Raw genomic sequence first — 22,798 nt, 5'->3', positions numbered from 1 at the left:
GGGTGGACTAAATTCCAAAAACCCTCTTCATAAGATGAGCTTGTCATCATGCAGTGAGCGGCTGACCAAAAGAGTCATCTTCCCCAGAAAAATTTCTTGCTCATAAATATAACAAAAAGGGGCCCCTGAGTGGCGCAATAGGTTAAGCATCTGCCTTCAACTCAGGTCATGATCTCAGGGTCCTGGGATCGAGCCCTGCTTCGGGCTCCCTGCTCAGCGGGGAGTCTGCTTCTCTCTCTCTCTCTTCCCGTGCTTGTCCTGTTTGTCTCTCTCTCAAATAAAACCTTTGGAAAAATAAATAGAAGCAAAAAACTGACATGACCTGTTTGTTTTTTCATCTTTTAAATACAAAAACAGGGGTGCCTGGCTGGATCAGTCAGTGGAGTATGTAACCTGATCTTGGGGTCATGAGTTTGAGCCCCACGTTGGATGTAGAGCTTGTTAAGAAAAATTTAAAAATTAAAAAAGGGTTAAAATACAAAAATAGCTCTGGAAGATAGAAAAATATGAGAAGCAGAAAAAGGAAGGAAGGGGTGCCTGAGTGGCTCAGTTGATAGATGACTGCCTTCGGCTCAGGTCATGATCCCACGGTCCTGGGATCGAGCCCTGCGTCAGGCTCCCTGCTCAGCGGGGAGCCTGCTTCTCTCCTTCCCCCTTGCTCATGCTGTCACTCACTCGCTCTCTTTCAAATAAACAAAATCTTTGAAAAAGGAAATGAAAGGAAAAAGAAATTCTACTTTCTAGATCTGTCCAGCTTAGAGACCACAAGTTACAACACACTGATTACTTCAGCCTTTATTTTTTAATAAAGCACATTAGTCCAACAGTTCCAAGGTACAAAATTAACCAGTTCTGAAGTGATAATGATAACAGCACAGAAATCAATCCTTCCTCAGGGGAATGGTCTCCTCCCTGATGCCCTCCTTGGTCACAATGCAGATTCTGAGTGCATCCCCAGTGTACACATCCCTCTCAGCTGCAGAAATGAAGACATCTTTCACGAGCCGCATGGCTCTGTCCAAAGACAGTGGGACATGCTCCACGTTCTGCATGTTCTTGAAACCAACCTGGTGGGACAGGAAAGCTGGATGAGTCATCACACGACAGTACAAATGCCTTCATGCATCTGAGGATTCGTAATGAACAGATCACACAAATCTGGTATGTCTCCTAGCTGAAAAGCAATGACACCTGACACTCATTCACTAAGACAGAGCTCCCGCTCCTGAGGAGCACACACAGTCTAGAGAGGACATACGAAAGCAGAGCTCCACTCCACAGGGAGCTCCCAGGAAGAAGGAAAAAGGGCCAGGAGAGCCCGAGCAGCCACAACTAGGTCACCTGAAGGGAAAGGCTTTGGCAGAAGACACACTTGAGTGCAGGAGTGTGAAGGGTCAGCCACGGTCAGAGAGAGTAACGCTGCAGACCGAAGCCCTGGTGACGGGGCAGGCACACCACACTGGAGGTCCGGGTGTGAAGAAGACTGGCAGGAGATGAGGCAGATAAGCAAAACACACAAGTGGCTACACATCTGTAATATATTTCAGAAACACAAAGAAGGAAGCTTGGAGGCAAAAGGATGCGGGGAAATGCAGGCCTCAATTTAGGCAACAGTAGCAGAAAAGGGGTAAATTAAAAATGTACTTTCAAGTTAGAATACAAAATTAGGTGACAGAAAAATGGTGAATATGGGGAGAAAGATATATATTTTTTACTTTAAAAAAAATTAACATACAGTTTATTATTTGTCCCAGGGGTACAGGTCTGTGAATCATCAGGCTAACACAATTCACAGCACTCACCATAGCACGTACCCTCCCCAGTGTCCATCACCCAGCCACCCCATCCCTACCCCCAACTCCCCTCCAGCAACCCTGTTTGTTTCCTGAGATTAAGAGTCTCTTATGGTTTGTCTCCCTCCCGATCCCACCTTGTTTCATTTTTTCCTTCCCTATCCCCACAACCCCCTGCCCTGCCTCTCCAATTCCTCAGATCAGGGAGATCATATGATAATTGTCTTTCTCTGACTGACTTATTTCGCTCAGCGTAATACCCTCTAGTTCCACCCACATCATTGCAAATGGCAAGATTTCATTTCTTTTGATGGCTGCATAGTATTCCGTTGTGTATATAGACCACATCTTCTTTATCCATTCATCTGCTGATGGACATCTGGGCTCCTTCCACAGTTTGGCTATTGTGGACGTTGCTGCTATAAACATTCGGGTGCACGTGCCCTTCGGATCACTACATTTGTGTCTTTAGGGTAAATACCCAGTAGTGCGATTCCTGTGTTGGAAGGGTAGCTCTAGTTTCAACTTTTTGAGGAACCTCCATGCTGCTTTCCAGAGTGGCTGCCCCAGTCTGCATTCCCACCAATGGTGTAGGAGGGCTCCTGGGAGAAAGGTTATTTTCAAGATCTTCAGGTAAAGGTGCCGGAGAACTGAAAACACGGAGCAACCACTAACCACTGCAGACACCAGAGCCTGGACTTCATGAGAACACAGAAGATGCTACCGCCTTGGGGGCAGGAAGAGGCCACAAGACAGCCAGCCAAACAGAGACAGGAAGACTGGGGTAGGGAAAATCAGCCAAACAAATTCAGCAGGGACACAGAAGAAAGCCTTGATGTCTCCATTCTCCTCAGCTGGCAAACAGGAGAACTCAGAGGAAAGCACTTTGTGTCAACGTCACAAGCAACATGGATGCAGTCTCTTACCTGGTTGTCAAGCAGGGGCTGGAGCATGGCACTGGCTGAGCCTCCAGCCTTGAACGAATCTCTCTGGTAGGACCCTACAGGGTCAAAGCTATACACAGCTCCCTTCCCTGAAAGAATAAAACCATCTCTATAGGGGTCCATCCTGACCCCAATCCCAGATCACAGCAAGAATAAACCTAGTCCAAATGGGACACAAATGGACTACGCACTTAACTAAAATTCCAGCCAAATTCAGTAAGAAGTATATCCGCTGTTATACCCAGGGGTCTGCTCACCTCTTCCCAGAATGTGTTCAGAGGCACACCTGCCCATTCCTGCCTCCTTATGGTGTTTCTGCCACCTGGAGCTCCCTGCTCTCATCAGGCTGACATCATGGATCACCCAGTGGCTCCCAAAACCTTATGTGGTCTCACAGGCACACTGGTTCGTCACAGCTCCTGCTCTGAGTTCTGCACCAAGCTCCTCACAACATTGCTAAAAAATGAACTAGTGTACTTCTAGCATAGATTGAGTTAAAATTCTTCTGCTGAATGTGAACAGTCACAAAGAAGATTCACTATGTGTTTTTACTTTTTATTTACTTTTAAAGTTTTTATTTATTTGACACAGAGAGAGAGAGTGTGTAAGAGAACACAAGCAGGGGGAGTGGCAGGCAGAGGGAGAGGGAGAAGCACGTTCCCGCTGAACAGGGATCCCAGGGTTCTGGGATCATGACCTGAGCTGAAGGAATCCGCTTAATCGACTGAGCCACCCAGGCGCCCCTCACTGTGTGTTCTTAAACTAAGCAATAAGCACACTCTTTAGCATCAACGCTATAAAAAAAACTGATTCTAATAAAGGAAAAATTTCAGAAAAACACAAACACCGCAGGCAAACGTTTCTGTCTAAAACGTCATCACTCTGCTCTGTACTACCGGAGTTGATCACTATTGCAAAAACAAAAAAACAAAACAGAACAAAACAAAACCACCAAACCAGAATCTGGATGTACGCATTCTTTTTTTTTTTCTTCTTCTTTTGGGTATTTTATTTACTTGAGAAAGAGAAGAGAACGCATGTGCACACGAGCAGGGGGAGGGGCAGACGGAGAAGCAGACTCCCTCATGAGCAGGGAGCCGGTTGGGTTGCGGATCAGGACCTGGACTAAAGGCAGGAACTTCACGGAATGAGCCACCCAGGCACCCGTGAATGCACCCACTCTTAGCAGTTACAGAGCACTACAAGGGGAAGAAAAATGGGCCTCTCAGGCTCTCCTGAAGGGTGCATAAATTGCTATGCCTTTTGAAACAGCAATCTGGCAGTAGTACCTATTTAAATGTAAAGGTACACACCCTATGACCCAGAAGCAATCTCACTTGTAGATTAGATCTACCTACAGGAAGGCGTATTTTCACCAGCACAAACTGGAATGAAGAGGAAGATGGCACTGCCCCACCGCCCACAACCACAAGACAATGTGAAATGAAGAGCTCTATAATACGTCTAACACAGTCCTATGTTGTTTAAAAGCACAGGAAAAACATACACATATTTGTACAAGCACACAAAAAGTACGGTGAGATAAACTGCAAACTGTAGTTGGTTATCTCTGTGGGACTGGAGGCAAGAAAGGAAGGGAATCATCTTGTAGGCTTTGGTACTGAATCTGTTACAAAGCACACGTGCCACTGTAATTTTTTTTAAAAACACTTGTGTTTTGGGTGTGAGAAATCATGGGTCATTTACGAGGTAGGACTTAAAAATGATGTATCTGATCTTGAAAACACATTATACCAAAAATTAAACACCTTAGTAATTAACCTGCGAAATGTGAGATGAGGACGGTTGTCTTCCCACCCATGGACCTCTGCTACCCTTAGCAGTGTGTGCTTTTTCGGCTGCAGAATTACTTACAACTCTCTGCTGAGAAGGCAGTGTCTGAGGTGCCGAGGTCGCCCAGAAGAACCCGGGAAGCGTTTTTGCTGGGATCAAGTGTGGGGCAAGACGGAGATCCCAGTGGCCAGTTCACTAACTTCAACACACGAAAAAGGGACAGCAACTACAAAGCCAAAGAGTAACTCTATCTCTCAGCGGGCCAACAAGCCACAAGTAAAACGAGGCCCAAGTTTTGTTTTGTTTTGTTTTGTTTTTTTTTAAGATTTTTATTTATTTATTTGACAGACAGAGATCACAAGTAGGCAGAGAGGCAGGCAGAGAGAGAGAGAGGAAGAAGCAGGCTCACTGCTGAGCAGAGAGCCCGATGCGGGGCCCGATCCCAGAACTCTGGGATCATGACCCGAGCCAAAGGCAGAGGCTTTAACCCACTGAGCCACCCAGGCGCCCCAAAACGAGGCCCAAGTTTTAACCAAAGGCAGAACCAATCTCAGAAAAAGCTACACACAACACATTGAAGGAAAAGAAGGGTGGGGTAAGTTGAAGATCAGAGCTTCAAAGACCTTCCCCCCACTTAACAAAGGCAAGAGAGACATTTGTAACATCAGAGCAGAATGGCATGAATCTTGACTATAGATAGGGTGTTTTTTCCTCACCATAATGCTCAATCTTAAAAAAGCACAACAGCTTCAATGTAAAAAATAAATTCAAAACAAGTCCTAGAAAGAAATAAAGATAAACCCTAGATGGGAGAGTTCTAACAAGGTAGGACACTCAATATCATAAAAAAAAAAAAAAAAAAAAAAAAACAAAAAAACAGACAGACCATTAGCCTGGACCATATGTAATTCAGAAAATTCTGCCATAGCTAGACAGCCCCCAAAATGTAAGAGACAAAACACTCCTGGGAGGAGCGCCTGGGTGGCTCAGTGCCTTCGGCTCAGGTCATGATCTCAGGGTCCTGGGATCGAGCCCCACGTCGGGCTCTCTGCTCAGCAGGGAGTCTGCTTCCCCCCTCTCTCTGCCTGCCCCCCTGTCTACTTGTGATCTCTCTCTGTCAAATAAATAAATAAAATCTTAAAAACAAACAAACAAACAAACAAACAAAAAAACACTCCTGGGAGGCATCCACTGCATACATTATAGAGCTGACAGTTAGATGGCATTCTTATAAATAAATTTTTAAAGACTAATGTGCAGATAAGGAAATGAGCAAAAGTTTCAGCATATAGGTCAGTCTCCAAAGAAATGAAAAGGTCAATAAACACAAAAAATGCCCAACTTGAATATACAAAAGCTATACATAAATAAACCATAAACTATTACTTAACTGCATAAAGATCTTTAAAATGGGGTGCCTGGGTGGCTCAGTCATTGAGCATCTGCCTCCGGCTCAGGTCATGATCCCAGGGTCCCAGGATTGAGCCCCGAGTCAGGCTCCCTGCTTGGCGGGAAGCCTGCTTCTCCCTTCCCACTCCCCCTGCTTGTGTTCCCTCTCTCGCTGTGTCTCTGTGAAATAAGTAAGCAAAATCTTAAAAAAAAAAAAAAAAAAAAAGATCTTTAAAAGGTGTTAATTCTGATAGTGGTAAAGGACGCAAAAAAACCTCCTAGAGCAAGCCAGTGATGGCATCAACATGACAAAAATATGTGTTCTCTGACCCAGCAACTCAACTTCCAGGAATTTTCCCAGGAAGGTGTACGTGGTTAAGAAATTTACAAAACTATATGTACAAGAATGTTCATTACATTGTTTCTATTAAGGAAACTGCAAACAACTTAAATGACCTTCAGAGGACTGCTAGGCCAATGCTGGTGGAGCTACAACCTATGTCAGTCAGTCACTGAGTCATTACAAATCTTTACTCACGGGCATAAAACTGTCTCCGTTACAACACATCCCATGGACAGACGCATGCACTACACACTCTACTTACACAGCACACAGCACGCGTGACCGCCAAGATATCTGGAAGCATGCTCACCAGAAGTTTAATAGAATTCCTCTCAAAGTAGAAGGTTGGCGTGATTACTACTCTCATTCCAGCATCTTCTCGTACTATTCAAAACTTCTACAAGTACTACTGTTTTTGTTACAGAAAAACTAAAGCCATTTATAACTGGGCCGGGGGCGGGGGGTGATTTTTAAAGCATGACTGTAAGTAGAGACTTAATAGCACAGAGGTCAGAGCAGACGGCTACTGAACTGGCTATTCTGAAAGGCAGTTGCTGGATCTAGTGTCCTAAGGATAACCACTGATCTCACTGTCCTAAGTTCAGCCGTTGACCCCAGTGTCCTGAAGGACAGCCACTGACCCAGCTACCCTAAAAGTCTCAATAACGAGCACTGCTCTCCTAGTCTCCTAGTCACATGAAATCCTCTAAAAAATAAGAATAAACATGAAGGATAATCAGGGCAGACCAGAGAAGATTTAAAGAGTTGGAGGGGCACCTGGGTGGCTCAGTCATTAAGCATTTGCCTTTGGCTCAGGTCATGATCCCAGAGTCCTGGGATCGAGCCCCATATCAGGCTCCCTGCTCAGCCTGTTTCTCTCTCTCTTGCTGTCTCTCTGTCAAAGAAATAAATAAAATCTTTAAAAAAAAAAAAAAAAAAGACAGTTGGAAATGCCTGAGAATACCACCAAAACATCAAAGAACAGGGCTCTGAACTCAAAACAGATTCAAACCCAAACCTTAGCTTTGCCCCTCAGTAGATGTGAGCATTCCTAAACTGGTCTCTCTCTCTCTCTCTCTCTCTCAGTAAAACTCAAAGGATACTGTCTGGCGTTCTAAAATTCAATGGCAGCTATCATTAATGTTGCTAAAACCTGACTTTATTTGACATTCAAGTCAGACACAATTTAAGTGAAAAAAATTGTCCAGCATGTTGGGTTTGGCGAGATAGTCTGCGGGGAGACTCTATCCATGCTTTACATTTCCTCTCAGTTTGCAGTAAGGTTGAAAGCCTCAAAATACACTGTGTCACCCTAACCTGTCTACATCTAGACCACAGCAGGTAAAACGACTAGAATGCTCCCAGAGGCTGCATTTGTGGGCAGCTATTAAGACAGAAAGAAAACAAAGGAAAAGCCCATGGAACAGAAGGGCGGGGAGTAAAACGTGGATACAGGAGCGGAGAGGAGCCCAACTCCTTACCATCCAGAAGTTTCCGTCTCAGCAGATGTATTTTAATATATTGTTATCGGCCAAACATTTCTATAACTTTTTTTTAACGGACTACTGTAAACGGTGGCACAGATCTGTCCTGAGAGATAGTGTCTGGTTTCCGGAAGCAAATGAAAGTCAACCCAAATGAGACCCAGTGAACACCACCGGGGTCCCTGCTCTCTAACAGGATGGACGTGTCAGGTAACAAAGACTGATTTTCTTAGACCCTCCAGAATGTCCTGAATACACTGTTGGAAATGCATACATTTCTTTTAAGGCATTGCATTTTAAAAACTTAAAAGTCAAATACTTTTGGAATGTAGAATGATCATTAGGTCAAGCTTCTCCATAAGATTCAAATGCTAATTTGAATTTGAATCTACTACTGAACTCATGCGAGATCTTCAGAAAAGACTAGTCGTTATCAGGGCTTCCGGATACAACCTGAGGATCATCTCTTTATTTTCCTTTTACCTTCAGTTTCTTACTGCTTTAGGAAAAATAAAACTGTTGGGTAAGATGGTGTTTATGGTTCTTTTCAACTCTACACGGAAACACACGTTATCTAAAAAATGCCACCCCCACTCCATTTTCCAGAATGAAAGAATTCTACCTTCTTCATCCAGTCCCCCGATGATGTTGTACACGTAGTAGGGAAAGAAACGTCTTGAATAGAGGATTGTGGACAGCATGGCGGCAATCGCCCCGGTCGTCATGGTTTTGTTATTAGAATGCTTGTACATCTGCAAGTATTAATGAAAGTAACAGGCGTGGAGAGGCAGGTTATATTACAGACTAGAACGAGGAACAATAAAGTTAAAGGGTGAACGCCTACCTGGTGAAAGGATGCCTACTTCTTCTGTGATCACACAGTAATACTAGCATACCATTTGGGAGGGCTATAAAAATTTTTAAGGGAAAGAACGTTAAACCTGCCCCCAGCTATTTCCCATGCCACCTTTATCTCAGGAACTGCTCGTTCAAGAGCAAACGCACACACGTGAGGCTTAAGTGGGGTGACCTGGGAGGAAGACTTCAGTCCAGCTCTCCTCTACCTCTGCCAGGGTCAGCAAACTAGAGCCTGTGGACCAAATCCAGCCCACCAACTGCTTCTGCAAAAACAGCTTTATTAGAACATAGTCTCATTCATTCATTACATATATCTACCTCTGCCTGTGCACTGCAACAGCAGAGTAAATGGCCCACAGAGCTGAAAATAATTACTCTCTGGCCCTTTACAGGTCAAGTTTGCTGACCCTTGATCAGACCCAGATACAAGCCCTTCTCTTTGTAGAGCAGATACCTGTGAGAACAGAAGGTGTGAGGGCAGGACCCTTACTCTGGGAAGTGGTCTTGCTCCTTAAAGCATCTACAGTGGAGAATAGAAGTATCCAAAGCAAACCTTATAGTGATTTTGAATTCTAGATTTACTGCAGTCTTAGGGAATCCTAAATTATCCAATAGAGAAATTCTACAAAAATTACAAACATAAAATAAATTTAAGTTCACAAATTTAGGAGCCACAGAACAAGCATCTCTAATATTTACTTAAGAATACAGGCCAAAATAATCAGTCAAAATACCAAAAAAAAAAAAAAGATTGGGAAAAAAAATCTTTGTTTCAAAACCAAGCGTCAACACTTTAATCACCACACCATTTATGTGATAATATATGAAAGAAAAATTTCAAGGATTGTGTAGTTATGTTGAATTCACTGTTCCTTGTATATTTTATTAACACAATACTACTCTGCTAGTCATGTACTTTTGTACTTAAGTTTCATTTACAAAATATGTACCAGGAATCATATAAACATTTCAATAAATGTACATCAGGGAAGCGTTCAATGTAAAGATTTCAAATACTACTAATAAATGGTTAACTGTTGAATGAAATCATGTCTACACTCCAACGAGCGATTTCAAAATTATTCAGAAACAGGTTAAATTTATTACATACTCCAGTACCTATGACATCATTCATAAGTGCATATAATCTTGTGTTATTCAAAACCAGGCAAAGACAGAATGTGACCACCTCTGCTAACTTCTTCACATATCAGGTGCCCTTACCAACGATGTGAAAGTTGTGACGCTCACCCGACAGAAGTAAACCCTACTCCACCCTTGTACTTTTGCCAGTGAAGAGTACGTGTTTACTAGTTACTATTACAGATAAAATCCATTTTACTTATTTTCAGAGAAAAAGAGAGCATGCCCACGCACATAGGGTGGAGGGGCGGAGGGGAGGGGAGAAGCGTAGGGAGAGAGAGAAACTTAAGCAGACTCCATTCTGAGGGCAAAGCCTGACATGGCGCTCCACCTCACTACTCCTAGATCATGCCCTGAGCTGAAACCAAGAGTCAGACACTTAACCAACTGCACCACCCAGGTGCCCCTAAAATCCCATTTTAATACAGGCTAAATTACTCCTAGCCTACTCTCCTTGAAATTATTGGAAGTTACATATTGCTTAACATACACAGGGCTTAATAAAAATCCAGACGTGGGCGCCTTGGTGGCTCAGTAGGTTAGGCCTCTGCCTTCGGCTCAGGTCATCGTCTCAGGGTCCTGGGATCGAGCCCCACATCCGGCTGTCTGCTCAGCGGGGAACCTGCTTCCCCCTCCCCCTCTGCCTGCCTCTCTGCCTGCTTGTGACCTCTCTCTCTGTCAAATAAATAAATAAAATCTTAAAAAAAATTGACATGCCTCTGCTTTTATTGAAAGCCAGTATTCCTTTGTTCCTCATGCCTACTCATCTCACACAAAAAACATGCAGGCAGTGAAACTGTCAGCCCCTTTAGAATCTGCAGAACAGGTTAGAAAGGCTCATTCTCTCACTTCCTTCTCATACCACCCTTTCCTGCTGTTCCACTCCTACCCCTCAGGTATCAAAACTTCCCTGGCGGGCAGTCAACTAAAGCCTACCAAGGTGGTAGGTGATGACAGCTTGGGTTGTACCTCCTCATCCAAACACTCCTGCCTTGTCTCTTCCTGTTCCTGCTCATGCATCCTGTCGACTAGGAATGCAATGCTGTGAAGAGGGAAAGCATGTCAGCTAATGGCATTCCAAACCAAGCACCTATCTAGAAGCTTGCCTCCTCCAGAGAATTTTTGTTTTTGAAGACTACCTTCAGAAGAAACCCTTCCCAGGCTACCTTGAAAAGGGTAGAGAACCTTTATGTTGCACAGAGATTTTAACAAAGGGAACATTCTGCAGTTTCACATGATGCTACTTTCACGTGGCTGCATTAACAGTATCATTTCATTTTTAGAGTGGGCTACGTGTAGCTTCAGCAGCCGATCTAGAGCTTCTCCAGCTACTCTGAACGACAGTCCTGCTATACGCTTCCAACAGTGCGAGAATTGCCATTAACTTTCCATAGCACAGACACGTAAGGAAGGCATCTACCTTTAGTCTTGCTTCAATAATCTTTGTCAGGGTAAGACAGTCTCCATGAAAACCGCTGCATCCAATGACTGTTTTGTCTGTTCTGTAAAAAGCACATTTCAGAAACTGAGCTGGTCAGATAACAAAGTAAAACATGCCTTGGGCAATTTTAAATTTAAAACTCCTATTCCCACTATTTACCAAATGGTAATGGGACTAGTTAGCCCTTTGTTGTTGTGGGGAGGGGGTCATCACTTTATTCCCTACGCTATACTAATTATATGCAGATCAAAGACTTACAGAAGAATGAAAGAATGAGTGGCCTAAAGAAAACACAGGTGATACAATCTTGGGTTGGGAGCCACCTACTTAAATATGATACAACCCAATGTCCACATAGAGAAGTTTCATAAATGTGACTACACAGCAAATTAAAAAAAATTTTTTTAAAGATTTATTTATTTGAGAGAGAGCGCGCGCGCGCGCACACGCATGAGAAGGAGGAGGGTCAGAGGGAGAAACAGACTCCCTGCCGAGCAGGGAGCCCCATGCCGGACTCGATCCCAAGAATCCAGGATCATGACCTGAGCTGAAGGCAGTTGCTCAACCAACTGAGCCACCCAGGTGCCCCGCAAATTAAAATTTTTAAAAAGATTTACTTACTTATGTGAGAGAGTGAGGGAGCGAGTGAGCGAGCAGAGGGAGGGACAGAGAGAGGGAGAAAGACTCCCTGGCAGACTCCCTACTGAGCGGTAAGCCTGACGTAGGGCTCCGTCTCACGACTGCGAGATCATGACCTGAGCAAAAACCAAGAGCTGGACACACAACCCACTGAGCCACCTACGCACTCCTCAGATTAAAACTTATATAGAGAAAAATGATAAAGAAAAAATAAAACCTATAGTAGATATGACCAAAGTCTAATTTTAACCTTAGTCTAAAAGGGCTCCTATCAATATCAAAAGCATTAACAAACTGTATCATGGGATGTAATGTGCAGCATGGTGACTGTAATTAATAACACTGTACTGAATGTTTTAAGGTGCTGGGAACAGATCTTAAAAGTTCTCAACAAAAGAAAAAATTCTATAATTACATACGGTGACAGGTGTCAACTGACTTGTTGTGGTGATCACTTTGCAATACACACAAATATAGAATCATTATGTTGTACACCAGAAACCACTGTATATGTCCATTACATCTCAATTAAACAACAACAACAAAAAACAATGGAAAAACCGGTACAGTTACATGAGTCACATAAAAAGAAACACAAGTCACCATGAACATATGAAGATCCTTCATGTTGTTCACAAATCCAAAGCTGCACAGGAGATGACTTCAATCTATTGGCCTGACTAATAATGCCTAATGCTGGGAGGCTGTGGAAAATGGTACTCCTAATAAATAACTGGGCAAGAGTATATATTAATTTAACTTTTTAAAAGGGTCATTTGGCATATCCAGTAAAAATTTAGGTGAACATCACTTTTATCCAGTAATTCCACTGCTAGAAATACATCCTGTAAACATACTCATGTAAGTTTGCAAAGATTACTATAGGCTTACTTGTGAAAGTATACATGCTGTGTTAATGGCTCCGTAAACAAACCAAACAAAAAGCAACTTAAATGCGCACCACCGTGGAACTGATTAAATTCTGGTAGAGCCAAACAAATTCAACCAGGTCTCAAAGACTTCTGAATTTTAGTATCAATCTATACGGAAACCTGTATCAATATCATCAAGATAATTGCAGAAGTCACATGATAAACTCTTCCTTTCAGAAATTTATGAGTGATTCATACAAACCATACCCGTCCAGCCAGGGGGACTGACAGCTCTGGGGGCATCACCAGCATTTCCTGACCCATCCCTACAACCAATCTCACTGCACTGAGTTAAAGAGTTCCAGTCTCCCGTAAGGTTGCAGTGTCTTTAGTATCAAGATGGGTGAATAATACCAATAGGGTAGGACAAAATCTTGGAGCTTTAAGATGCTTCTCCCAAATATTCAGGTGTACATTAAAGGGAGGAGAGTCTGCATGCAAAGAATGAAGACTAAATGTAGACTCTCCAACAGGTGGGGAAGAGGCAAGTTTGGCTCTAAGTCAGCCCCAAAGGGCCTGGGATTAGGTGTACACAAGCAGCTTCAACTCTACGTGTGGTTTAGTGCTGAAGATGGATGATAAGGACAGAAGACGTTATTAATGTGCTATCTATCTACATACCTGTAGTACTTCATAAAAAAAAAAAAGAACAGGTATTCCATTCATAAACACACACACTAAAGTAGAACATTACAAAGATAAGCAGAACCTTGCATGACAATGGTATCTGTAAAGTCATGTTCTTAAATTTTATCTTTGACATTTACTACTTTCAAATTATGAAACATCTTAGAAGAAAAAAGGTAGCATCCAGGCACTATGAATTAGAGAGGAGAAAGGGATAGCGAAAGATGGAAGAGGAGTGGATGAAGAGGGGTATTGGGTGGCTCAGTCAGTTAAGCGTCTGCCTCCAGCTCAGGTCACCATCTCAGGGTCCTGGGATGGAGTCCTGTGTTGGGCTCCCTGCTCGGCAGGGAGCCCGCTTCTCCCTCTGCCCCCTTGTGCATGTTCTTTCTCATGTATGCGCGTGCTCTCTCTCACATAAAGTCTCAGAGAGAAAAAAAAAAGAGTACATGAAGAGGACTGGGAAGATGAAGACAAACATCAGTTGGACTTTAGAAGACGGTATAGGCTGGCCGTGGGCCAGGAAAGAAGACAGAACCCTCTTCTTTACCTACTCATAACACAGGGCACTATCCAAAGGACTTGAACCCCATCAATCCATTCCTACTACAATTCAGGGTTAACAGGCTCTTGTGGACTAACTTAGGAATTAACCACCATTTGTAACTGTTTCCAAAAATGTTAACTACAAACCAACGCCTATCAGTGCATATTTCATTTTCATGGTTTAGAAAAAATATAGCTAGCCCATTAAGACTGTGGCTCACAGATATAGCTACTTAGATTCTGGCTAAATGTTCTGGGTAAAAAAAAAAGTGGGAGATTAAAAAAACATGCAATGGGTTAACAGATAAAAGAATGCAAAGCTATGTGAAAACGTGACTATACAAAATGTTAACAATAAGAGCCACGTGACCGCACACAGGTGTCCACTGTAAAAATCTTTCACCTTTGCTGTATATTTGAAAGTTTTCATGATAAAATGTTAAGGTAAGAATATTTCCTGCAAAAAAAAAGAACGAAAGAAAAAAAAAAGAATATTTCCTGCCAGTACAGCAAATATCATTAAGACTACACATTGAATTATTGGGAAATACTAATTTAGAAAGCAATTTTCTAACAAAAATGCAAACTAAGCTCCAAATACGCAATCTAAAATCTCATGAAATAAACTGTTTAGAATTGGAATCTCTTACAGCAGTACATCACCACAAGGCACTGGGAAATGCATCCCTAGAAATATTTACTTACAATTTGTAACACTTGGGGCTATCCCGGGTGTGAATCGAATACCCTTCACTCAATCGAGTGTCTGAAGCAACAATCGAAAAATCTTCTCCAGCGATTGCCAATACAGTACTGGGGGGGGGGGGGAGACACAAAAATTAACGAATATTTGTGGATGATTAATAGCACCTCTCTCTAGAGGAGAGTTACCTGTAGCACATATTGGAATAAAACCCATGAGATTTGAGCAAGAGCAGGACTCAGATGAAAGATGAAACATCAGAGGGAAAGGACCCCTTCCTATGAGTCATCTGGGAAAGAAAAATTTAAGTACTCCCTGAAAAACACAAGCCTAAATCAAAGCAGAAGTCACTTAACAGAAGGTAACACAAAACCACTAGCTTATCATAACATCATCAAAAACATTAAATACTGACCTTGTGCAAGATACTGATATCACAAAACTGGACCCTAACCCTGCCCAAGGGATGAGGTACAGACAGTGGTACCACAACAAAAGCTCTCTGAGCTGAAAGAAGGGCTCAATACTTTTCATTTCTTTACATCCAAGCTCTTAGTAAACACCATGTTTTGGAAATGAATGAGCAAAAAACAAACCTTTCCTCTTACTGTTGTATGATTCATGCTAACAGTTTACTGAAAAGACCTAAAGGACCAATTCCCAAAGAAGTTTATCCAGTTCTAATTCTGGATCTCTCCAGACTGTGGGTAAGCTGCCTAACATCCCGAGGCCTCCGTGTCCTCATATACAGATCAGAGATCGTAACAGTAACTACCTTATCAGGATTTTGCAAGAATTAAAGGAGTTAGTAACTGTAAAGCCCTTTTACTTGTGCCTGAAACATAACTGGTCCTCCAGTGTTAGCTGTGATTGTTGTGGCACAGGTAGGAGGAAGGAGAGTGTGATCCCTGGGATCCTGAGTTACTGGAGACCTGGCCTTGCCACTTCCTGGCTCTGTGACGGCCGGCAAGTTGTCCAAGTTCACGTTGGTACTAACAGTTCCTGTGTAACAGGATGACTGACAGGGTTGAACGACACGGATCACAGAAGCACCTAGCACAGTGCTTCACAGAACACGAGCGTTCAGAAAACTTTGTCCATTACTTTCACTGAGGCGGGACATGCACTGAAGCTCTAAGTACAAGAGGACAGCGTTCCAGGTCACAGGGGCAATGAATAAAGGGAACCAGGGAGTAACCCAAAAAATACACACAACTCGTTAAGGCGCTCCTTTCTCTGTGAGCTGGTGGAAGCACGTAAGGCTTATGCGAAGGACATGCGTGTGACTTCAGAAACCCTCAGGTTCTGGAAAGAGAACAGTTCCACTTGCAAAGCTGAGTGGAGTTTTACGAAGGCTACTGTGACAGTAACACGGTGCGTGAAATGGATGAACGCGCTGTTCCCGTAAGATTAATGTAGGAGCAGTACGAACTGGAAGAAGCGGGGATACGGGAAAAACACCAACTGTGCAAGTGTTTGGAGCTACCAAAATGTGACAGAAGAGGAAGAGCCAACTGTGACAGCCAAGATTTTAAACCTGGTAAAGCAGGAAGCGGCATTCATTATGAGTGCGAAGAAGGGGACTGAGGAATAATGAGCTTGACTTTTGTTCTAGTATCTTGACTCATGGCGACAGCAGAAAATCGAGGGAGAAAGGTTTCACCTAAGAAGCCCCAAAGGAAAAAATAAGCAAATAAACAAACAAGAAGCCCAAGAGGAGGGACCCGTTCGGGAGTCACCCTCCCACGACCAGAGGAGCCAGTAACGCGGTTAAACTAGCTGCTCTGCAGGAACCTCCGCTACCCGCAGAGCTACTACGGGAACCGCGCACACCGACTCCGCAGCTTCTCTGCCGGACTCGCCCGCGCAGGTAACGTGGTGCGGCTGCAAGAAGCTGCACGGGACCGAGCTTTAGTGGCGGCAACAAGGCTAAACGAGAGCCGCCTCGTCTCTGCAGCACAGCGACAGTCTGCGTTCAAGTCCGACCCCGTCCGGACACGACTGACTCCCGGCCGTCGCCAAGAACCGGGTCCGCGTGAACGGGGTGGGAAGCTACGGACAGCGCCTCGAGCGGGAAGGCACATACTAAGGGGTCGCTCCGCTCCCTTTCCCCCCGAAGCAAGCGGACTCGCAAACGCGGGCACCGAGCCTTTACGTAAAACGCCGAGCGTGGTTCCGCTGACGGTGCGCCCACGACCAGCGCGTCCTGACGCCGACCCATCGGCCCCAACGAGCACCGGCGGCCCCCCCGCGGCCTCGCCGTCCGGCCGGAGCCCCGCTCAGACCGCGAGGGGAGCCTCGGAGTCCCGGCCAGGCCTCCACTTCTGTCTACGGCCTCGCTGCGACACGGGCGACCGGCCGGTAAGGCGAAGCACGCAAGGCCGCAGCCGCGCCCGCGGCGCACGGAGAGGGGGGCCGGCGGGCCGGCGCGGGTGCCGCGAAGGTCGCCGACAGCCTGCAGCAGGGACGGGGGAAAGCGAGGCTCTCGGGCCGTTACCCTCCGTTGAAAGCGTAGGGCGAGAAGCGCAGCTGCACGGGGCCCGCGGTGCTGGGAGGCTCCATCGCCGGGTCTCGGCCGGGTCCCCAGCACCCCACGGCAGTCGACAGCATCGCACGGCGGGGGCGGCTCCGGCGGCGGATCCCGCGGCGGCGGCTGCTGTCTCACGGCGAGATGGCGCCTGGCCGGAAGTCCCGTCACTTCCGGCTCCGGCGGCTCCCGCGGTCTCACGGCGAGAGGGCGCCCGGCCGGAAGTCTCGTCACTTCCGGCTCCGGCGGCGCTCCTTCCGGCCGCTCTATCTCGCGGCTGTCGTTGCTCCCGTGGAGAGCCAGGCGCCCCCTATTCCGAGGAGGCCGCCAGGTTTCTTTTTTTCCCTAAGAAAGGTTTTCCTTTCCCAAGAAAACATTGGAATTCACGCCTGATGGACAAAAATTTCAAAGTCTGACCATACAAGAAAATTGGCTGAACTGTGGAAGCTCGACTACTCTGTGGGCGTTGCCCGGCCCAGCTGCAGAAGCAAGCGGTCCCGGCGCGGGCTGGAGCCTCGGCAGAGCACGAGCGCGGGAGGGTGGGGGCGGCCCGGCGCCCGCGGCTCCGAGCGGCCGGGGTGTGTCCCCGCCCGAAAGCCGGCGGACAGCCTGGAGGGAGGGAGTCTTCCGCGCTTGCGCAGCGGAACGCGCGTCCCGTCTCGGCGCGCCGCGGGCCCGGGCTGTGGGGCCGGGGCGGGGCGGGGGCGGGGCCGGGGCGGAGCCCGGGCGGGGGCGGGGCGGAGCCCGGAGCCCGGACCCCCTGCGAGTCCGCGCGCCGGCGCCCCGCGCGACCGTGGACCGCGCCTCGAAGACGCGGGCGGGCGGGCGTTGGCTCGTGTGGGGCGGCCCCGCGGACACGCGCGCGTAGCCGGGGCCGCGGAAGGGTTGGGGGGAGTTTCCGGGGAAGTTCCCGCGGGTTTCACCGTGAGCGGAGGGCGAGGCCGGGTTTTCGCGGCCGGGTGCGGCCGGGACGTTTGGCGGGTTCTGTGCGGGGCGGGGCGCACTCTTCGCCCGGGGGAGTGCCCGGCCGCGCTCGCGTGCGGGCTCCCACGCGGTCTGCGTGTGTGTTGGGGGTCGCTCCTCTCCGCGGCCCGCGGGGCGGGGGGCGGGCGCGGGCCGAGGGCGCCGTCAGCGGCGGAGCGTCCAGCCCGGACGGCCGTCGTGCGAGCGTTCCGGTCCCTGGCTGACCCCGCGCGCGGAGCTGAGCGGAGCCGGGCGCGGCCGGCGTCGGAGTGGACGGAGGAGAGAGCGGCTGCGGCGCGGGACGCCTTGGCCCGCGGGCGCCAGGCGCCGAGTCCGCGGAAGGGGCCTCCTTCGTGCGTCTGGACCCCGCGCGCCCCTTTGTAGAGGCAACAGAGCGCCTTTCGCGTCCGGAAGCAGAAGCCCGACCGCCTCGCCCCGCGGTCCCGTGGGCGGCCGGCGGCGTCCGGTCCGCACGAACCGGGAACTGTTGGGACCGCTGCCCCCTCTCGGGGGCGGACCGCCGCGGACTCTCAAGCTGCGTGAGTCCGCCTTCTTCCCCGTGGCGGGCCTCCCGAGTAAATCTCGTTTCTTGCCACCCAAAGCCCATCCCTGGGAGTACCGGCTTTTTTTAAAACCAGGCTCCACACCCGATGTGGGGCTTGAACGCACAACCCGGAGACCCGAAGCTGTGGGCACTGCACTACGGAGCCCGCCCAGGGCGCCCTGGGTGTGCGCTTTCCAAGCCGGGGGCAGCCAAGCCTGGGGTTCGGTAACATTTTGGTGAGCCAGTGCCCCTGGGGCGTCCAGATTCCCCTGGGGCGTCCCGGGGCAGAGCAGCTTGGCCTTGGCGGTGTGCCATGGCTTCCTTGGTGGCTTCCTGGGCTGGAAACCTGGAGGACTGCGGGAAGCTGGCTGCGCCGGGCTCGCTGGTCTCCGGCGGGGTGTCGCCGGGACCTGTCCCTGCAGCCCGGGAGACTCTGTGTGTCTCAGGCGGACTCCTCGGCGATTCCCAAAGGACACTAGCTGCCGAGTTCGTTTTTCGTTTGGAGCGGAAGGGGAAGGCGCGTGTGGGACCAGGTAAGTCCGTTGGAATGCGTGCGGGTGCGCGCTTCTCCCCCGTGAAGCGCTGGGTGCTTCGGCTTCACTGTCCATGCTTTCTCCCTGAAGAAAGGCATGGCTTTCGGGAGGAACTAAAAGGGACTTGAATAACAGTCAGTGTATTAACGAATTTGGGACAGATCTGCTTTGGTGTGGGTTGGGGGATGGTTGTGTTGGGTTACGTCAACTTTGTGCATAGTGGGAGATTCCACCTCTATCCCACTAAACAGCCCCCTGGGCCGAATTTTGAGTAAGTGAAAGGAATATAGCCAGGAAGCTACGACTATGAAAAAGATGATCTTTTACTGTAACACAGTCTGGCCAATGTACCATTTAGAGATGTAAGGTGACCCCTAAATGGCTCCTTTGGATTCCTTCCTCCCATTCAGGTGCCTCCCAGTAAGGGATCTTGGTTTGGTTCAGTCAGTGAAACTGAAGCTATTTGGTTCAGTTGGTGAAACTCCAACTTTGAGGAGGAACCAGAAACGAAGAAGCATTCGGTTTAATTGGTGAAGCCAACTTTGAGAGAGGGACCAATGCTGACAGGTACTCTGGGCTTCATTTAGTCATAGTCTTGTTCTGTGTTCTTTCAGAACTTTTGCCCAGGAAGATGGGGAATATTACGTCTGTTCCCAAAGAAGGTCCACGAGGGTATATGTATATTTTTTTTATTATTTCTTAAAGATTTTATGCATTTATATGAGAGAGTGTGTGCGTGTGCAGATACACACGCACGCACAGACACACACACACACACACAAGCAGGAGGAGGGGCAGAGGGAGAGGGTGAAATAGACTCCCTGCTGAGCAGGAGGCTAGATCCCAGGACCCTGATATCCTGACCTGAGCCCAAGGCAGCCATTTATTTTTTTTATTTTAAACTATTTTTTAAAGATTTTATTTATTTATATGACAGAGATCAGAAGTAGGCAGAGGCAGGCAGAGAGAGAGAGAGAGAGAGGGGAAAGCCGGCTCCCTGCTGAGTGAAGAGCCCGATGCGGGGCTCGATCCTAGGACCCTGAGATCATGACCTGAGCCAAAGGCGGAGGCTTAAACCACTGAGCCACCCAGGTGCCCCCAAGGCAGCCATTTAACCTTTAACCGACTAAGCAACCCAGGCTCCCAGGAGGACATGTTTTAAATAAATGATGCAGCGAGCTGAAAATCGACCAGAGGAAAAAAACCTGTTTTGCAGAGAGACCTAGAGACAGACAGGGGTGGGTGGGGAATGTTACTCTAAGCTTTGAATCTGCTCCCAGCCTTTCTGGTAGCACCCTTGCACCTCTGCCTCCACCTCCTGCTCCTTCTGTTTCTGCACCACCAGGGGCTCTGCTCACACAGCTAGCTTCTCCACCATGCTCAGTGCCTGCCGGGCCACTGGCTTCTGCTGCTCCTTCTCCTCCCCTCGTTATCAAGGAGTGCAAAGCACCCCAAGATGCTGGGCCCCCTCCTTAACGATGTTCAGGATAAAGCGCCTCCCAAATTAATGTGAAGGGACCCAGGGTCTCCCTGGGCTTGAATTGCTAACCTCAGACCCACACAGGTGCCCCAGGTAAAAAGTGACAGTGGGGAACAAATCAATGGTCTTTTAGTGGATGCAAGTGTGACATGGCCAGTATTAAAGCTAATTCAGTGCTGTTGGTTTAATTAAAATAAGCATGTTTTTAGAGTTATCTGCATGGAATATGATACATTAGCTTTTATTCTACCTGAATTTATTAATTAAAATCATTTTGTATCTGTTGCATTGTCAACAAAAATGACTTAAAATGATGGTTGATTTTGTCTGTCTCATAAAGTTTTCATAAGTAATTGTTATGAACAAGTAGGTTGAATAAATAAAAAGGCATATAGCTTTCAAAATCTTTGGCAACCTTGAACTTTTGCTGAGTTAAATGATAAACTGGGCTGAACTCATTGGATATGTAATTCTTTTCTAAATAAGATAAAATACTAAAACATTATTCGATAAACAGGCTTATCTGCTTCTGGCTTCTTAATACAGAGAAACTAAAGATACTTGGGTCTGCTAATCAACACAGTTTATACTTAATTGAAAGATTGTGCTATAATACATATGTTTTTAGAAATTATGAACTGTATTAATAAATTTGGCCCCTGCAGAATCCTGGTGTAACAGTTCACAATTGGTTACTACTTAATTTTCACTGGAGACTAAGGTTTCTAAGAGTTGAAATTCTGCTAACTGTAGTGAAGACTGACGGAAATAAGGACAGCAACTCTGTATGTGGGAAAGAAAGATGTGTAAGAAGGTGTAACAAATGAGCATGGGGGAGGGGTGCCCGGGTGGCTCAGTCAGTTAAACAAATGCTCTCAGCTCAGGTCATGATCCCGTGGTCCTGGAACCAAGTCCCGCATCGGACTCCCTGCTCAGTGGGGAGCCTGCTTCTCCCTCTCCCTGCTGCTCCCCCTACTTGTGCTCTCTCTTTCGCTGTCAAATAAATAAATAAAATCTTAAAAAAAAAAATGGTAAAGTGGCAATCTCCCTGATTTCTCTTAAAAAAAGAAAAAAAAAGAAAAAGAAATGAGAATGGGGTGCCTGGGTGGCTCAGTCATTAAGCCTTCAGCTCAGGTCATGATCCCAGGGTCCTGAGCATCTCTAACCCTGCTCAGGGAGTCTGCTTCTCCCTCATCCTGCTCATGCTAGCTCCCTCTCTCTGAAATAAATAAATAAATAAATCTTAAAAAAAAGAAAAGAGAATACATTTTTGTTGAGATAAAAGAAAGTAATTTTGTCCTAAAATAAGACTGGTTATTTAGAAAGAAAAGACTTAGGACAAAATCTGAATGAAAAAGTTGTAGAAGGTTTGTGAAGGAAAATTTTTCAAATGGGAAAAAAATAATTTTATGTGTGCTCAAAACTAAGATGGAAATGAATGGATTTTAAAAGTATACTTGTATAAGGGGCGCCTGGGTGGCTCAGTGGGTTAAAGCCTCTGCCTTCGGCTCAGGTCATGGTCTCAGGGTCCTGGGATTGAGCCCTGCATCCGGCTCTCTGCTCAGCGGGGAGCCTGCTTCCTCCTCTCTCTCTGCCTGCCTCTCTGCCTGCTTGTGATCTCTGTCTGTCAAATAAATAAATAAAGTCTTTTAAAAAAAAGTATACTTGTATAAGATTGAAATTCTGTTTTTCTTTCTATTAAAAAGACAAAGTTTTCTGGAATTGTTGGTCAGGTTTTTTGTTTTTTTTGTTTTGTTTTTTTTTTTGGTTAAGATTTTTTTTTTTTAAAAGATTTAATTTATTTTATTTGACAGACAGATCACAAGTAGGCAGAGGCAGGCACAGAGAGAGGAAGGGAAGCAGGCTCCCTGCGGAGCAGAGAGCCCAATGTGGGGCTCAATCCCAGGACCCTGGGATCATGACCTGAGCCGAAGGCAGAGGCTTTAACCCACTGAGCCACCCAGGTGCCCCTTTTGGTTAAGATTTTTATTGATTTATTTGACAGACATCACAAGTAGGCAGAGAGAGAGGGGGAAGCAGGCTCCCCGCTGAGCAGGGAGCCCGATGGGGGACTTGATTTCCAGGACCCTGGGATCATGACCTGAGCCGAAAGCAGAG

General features: G+C 46.7%; 1 protein-coding gene across 1 annotated transcript; it reads right to left on the bottom strand.

The window, feature by feature from the left end:
• Positions 1 to 779: 779 nt before the first annotated feature.
• Positions 780 to 17,766, bottom strand: PSMB1 (proteasome 20S subunit beta 1). The gene is made up of 6 exons (XM_080806042.1): positions 17,131 to 17,766; positions 14,636 to 14,743; positions 11,169 to 11,250; positions 8,370 to 8,499; positions 2,720 to 2,826; positions 780 to 1,067 (listed from the first exon to the last, which is right to left on the bottom strand). Exons 1-6 carry the CDS (start codon positions 17,241 to 17,243, stop codon positions 882 to 884), a joined length of 726 nt encoding a protein of 241 aa, XP_080662168.1. The 5' UTR covers positions 17,244 to 17,766; the 3' UTR covers positions 780 to 881.
• Between the last annotated feature and the right edge of the window lie 5,032 nt (positions 17,767 to 22,798).

Source organism: Martes martes (genome assembly GCF_963455335.1).
Source record: "Martes martes genome assembly, chromosome: 6".
Classification (NCBI taxonomy): Eukaryota; Metazoa; Chordata; class Mammalia; order Carnivora; family Mustelidae; genus Martes; species Martes martes.
The sequence above is the reverse complement of the archived record's forward strand: the minus strand, read 5'-3'. Positions and strand labels throughout refer to the sequence as shown.

Excerpts from the sequence above, each read along its gene's own strand:
- PSMB1 (XM_080806042.1), bottom strand. The coding sequence starts at position 17,243 with ATGCTGTCGACTGCCGTGGGGTGCTGGGGACCCGGCCGAGACCCGGCG. Across the intron at positions 11,251-14,635 it reads AGCCCCAAGTGTTACAAATT|AACAGACAAAACAGTCATTG; the intron begins GTAAGTAAATAT and ends TGCTTTTTACAG. Across the intron at positions 8,500-11,168 it reads TTATTGAAGCAAGACTAAAG|ATGTACAAGCATTCTAATAA; the intron begins GTAGATGCCTTC and ends TAATACTTGCAG.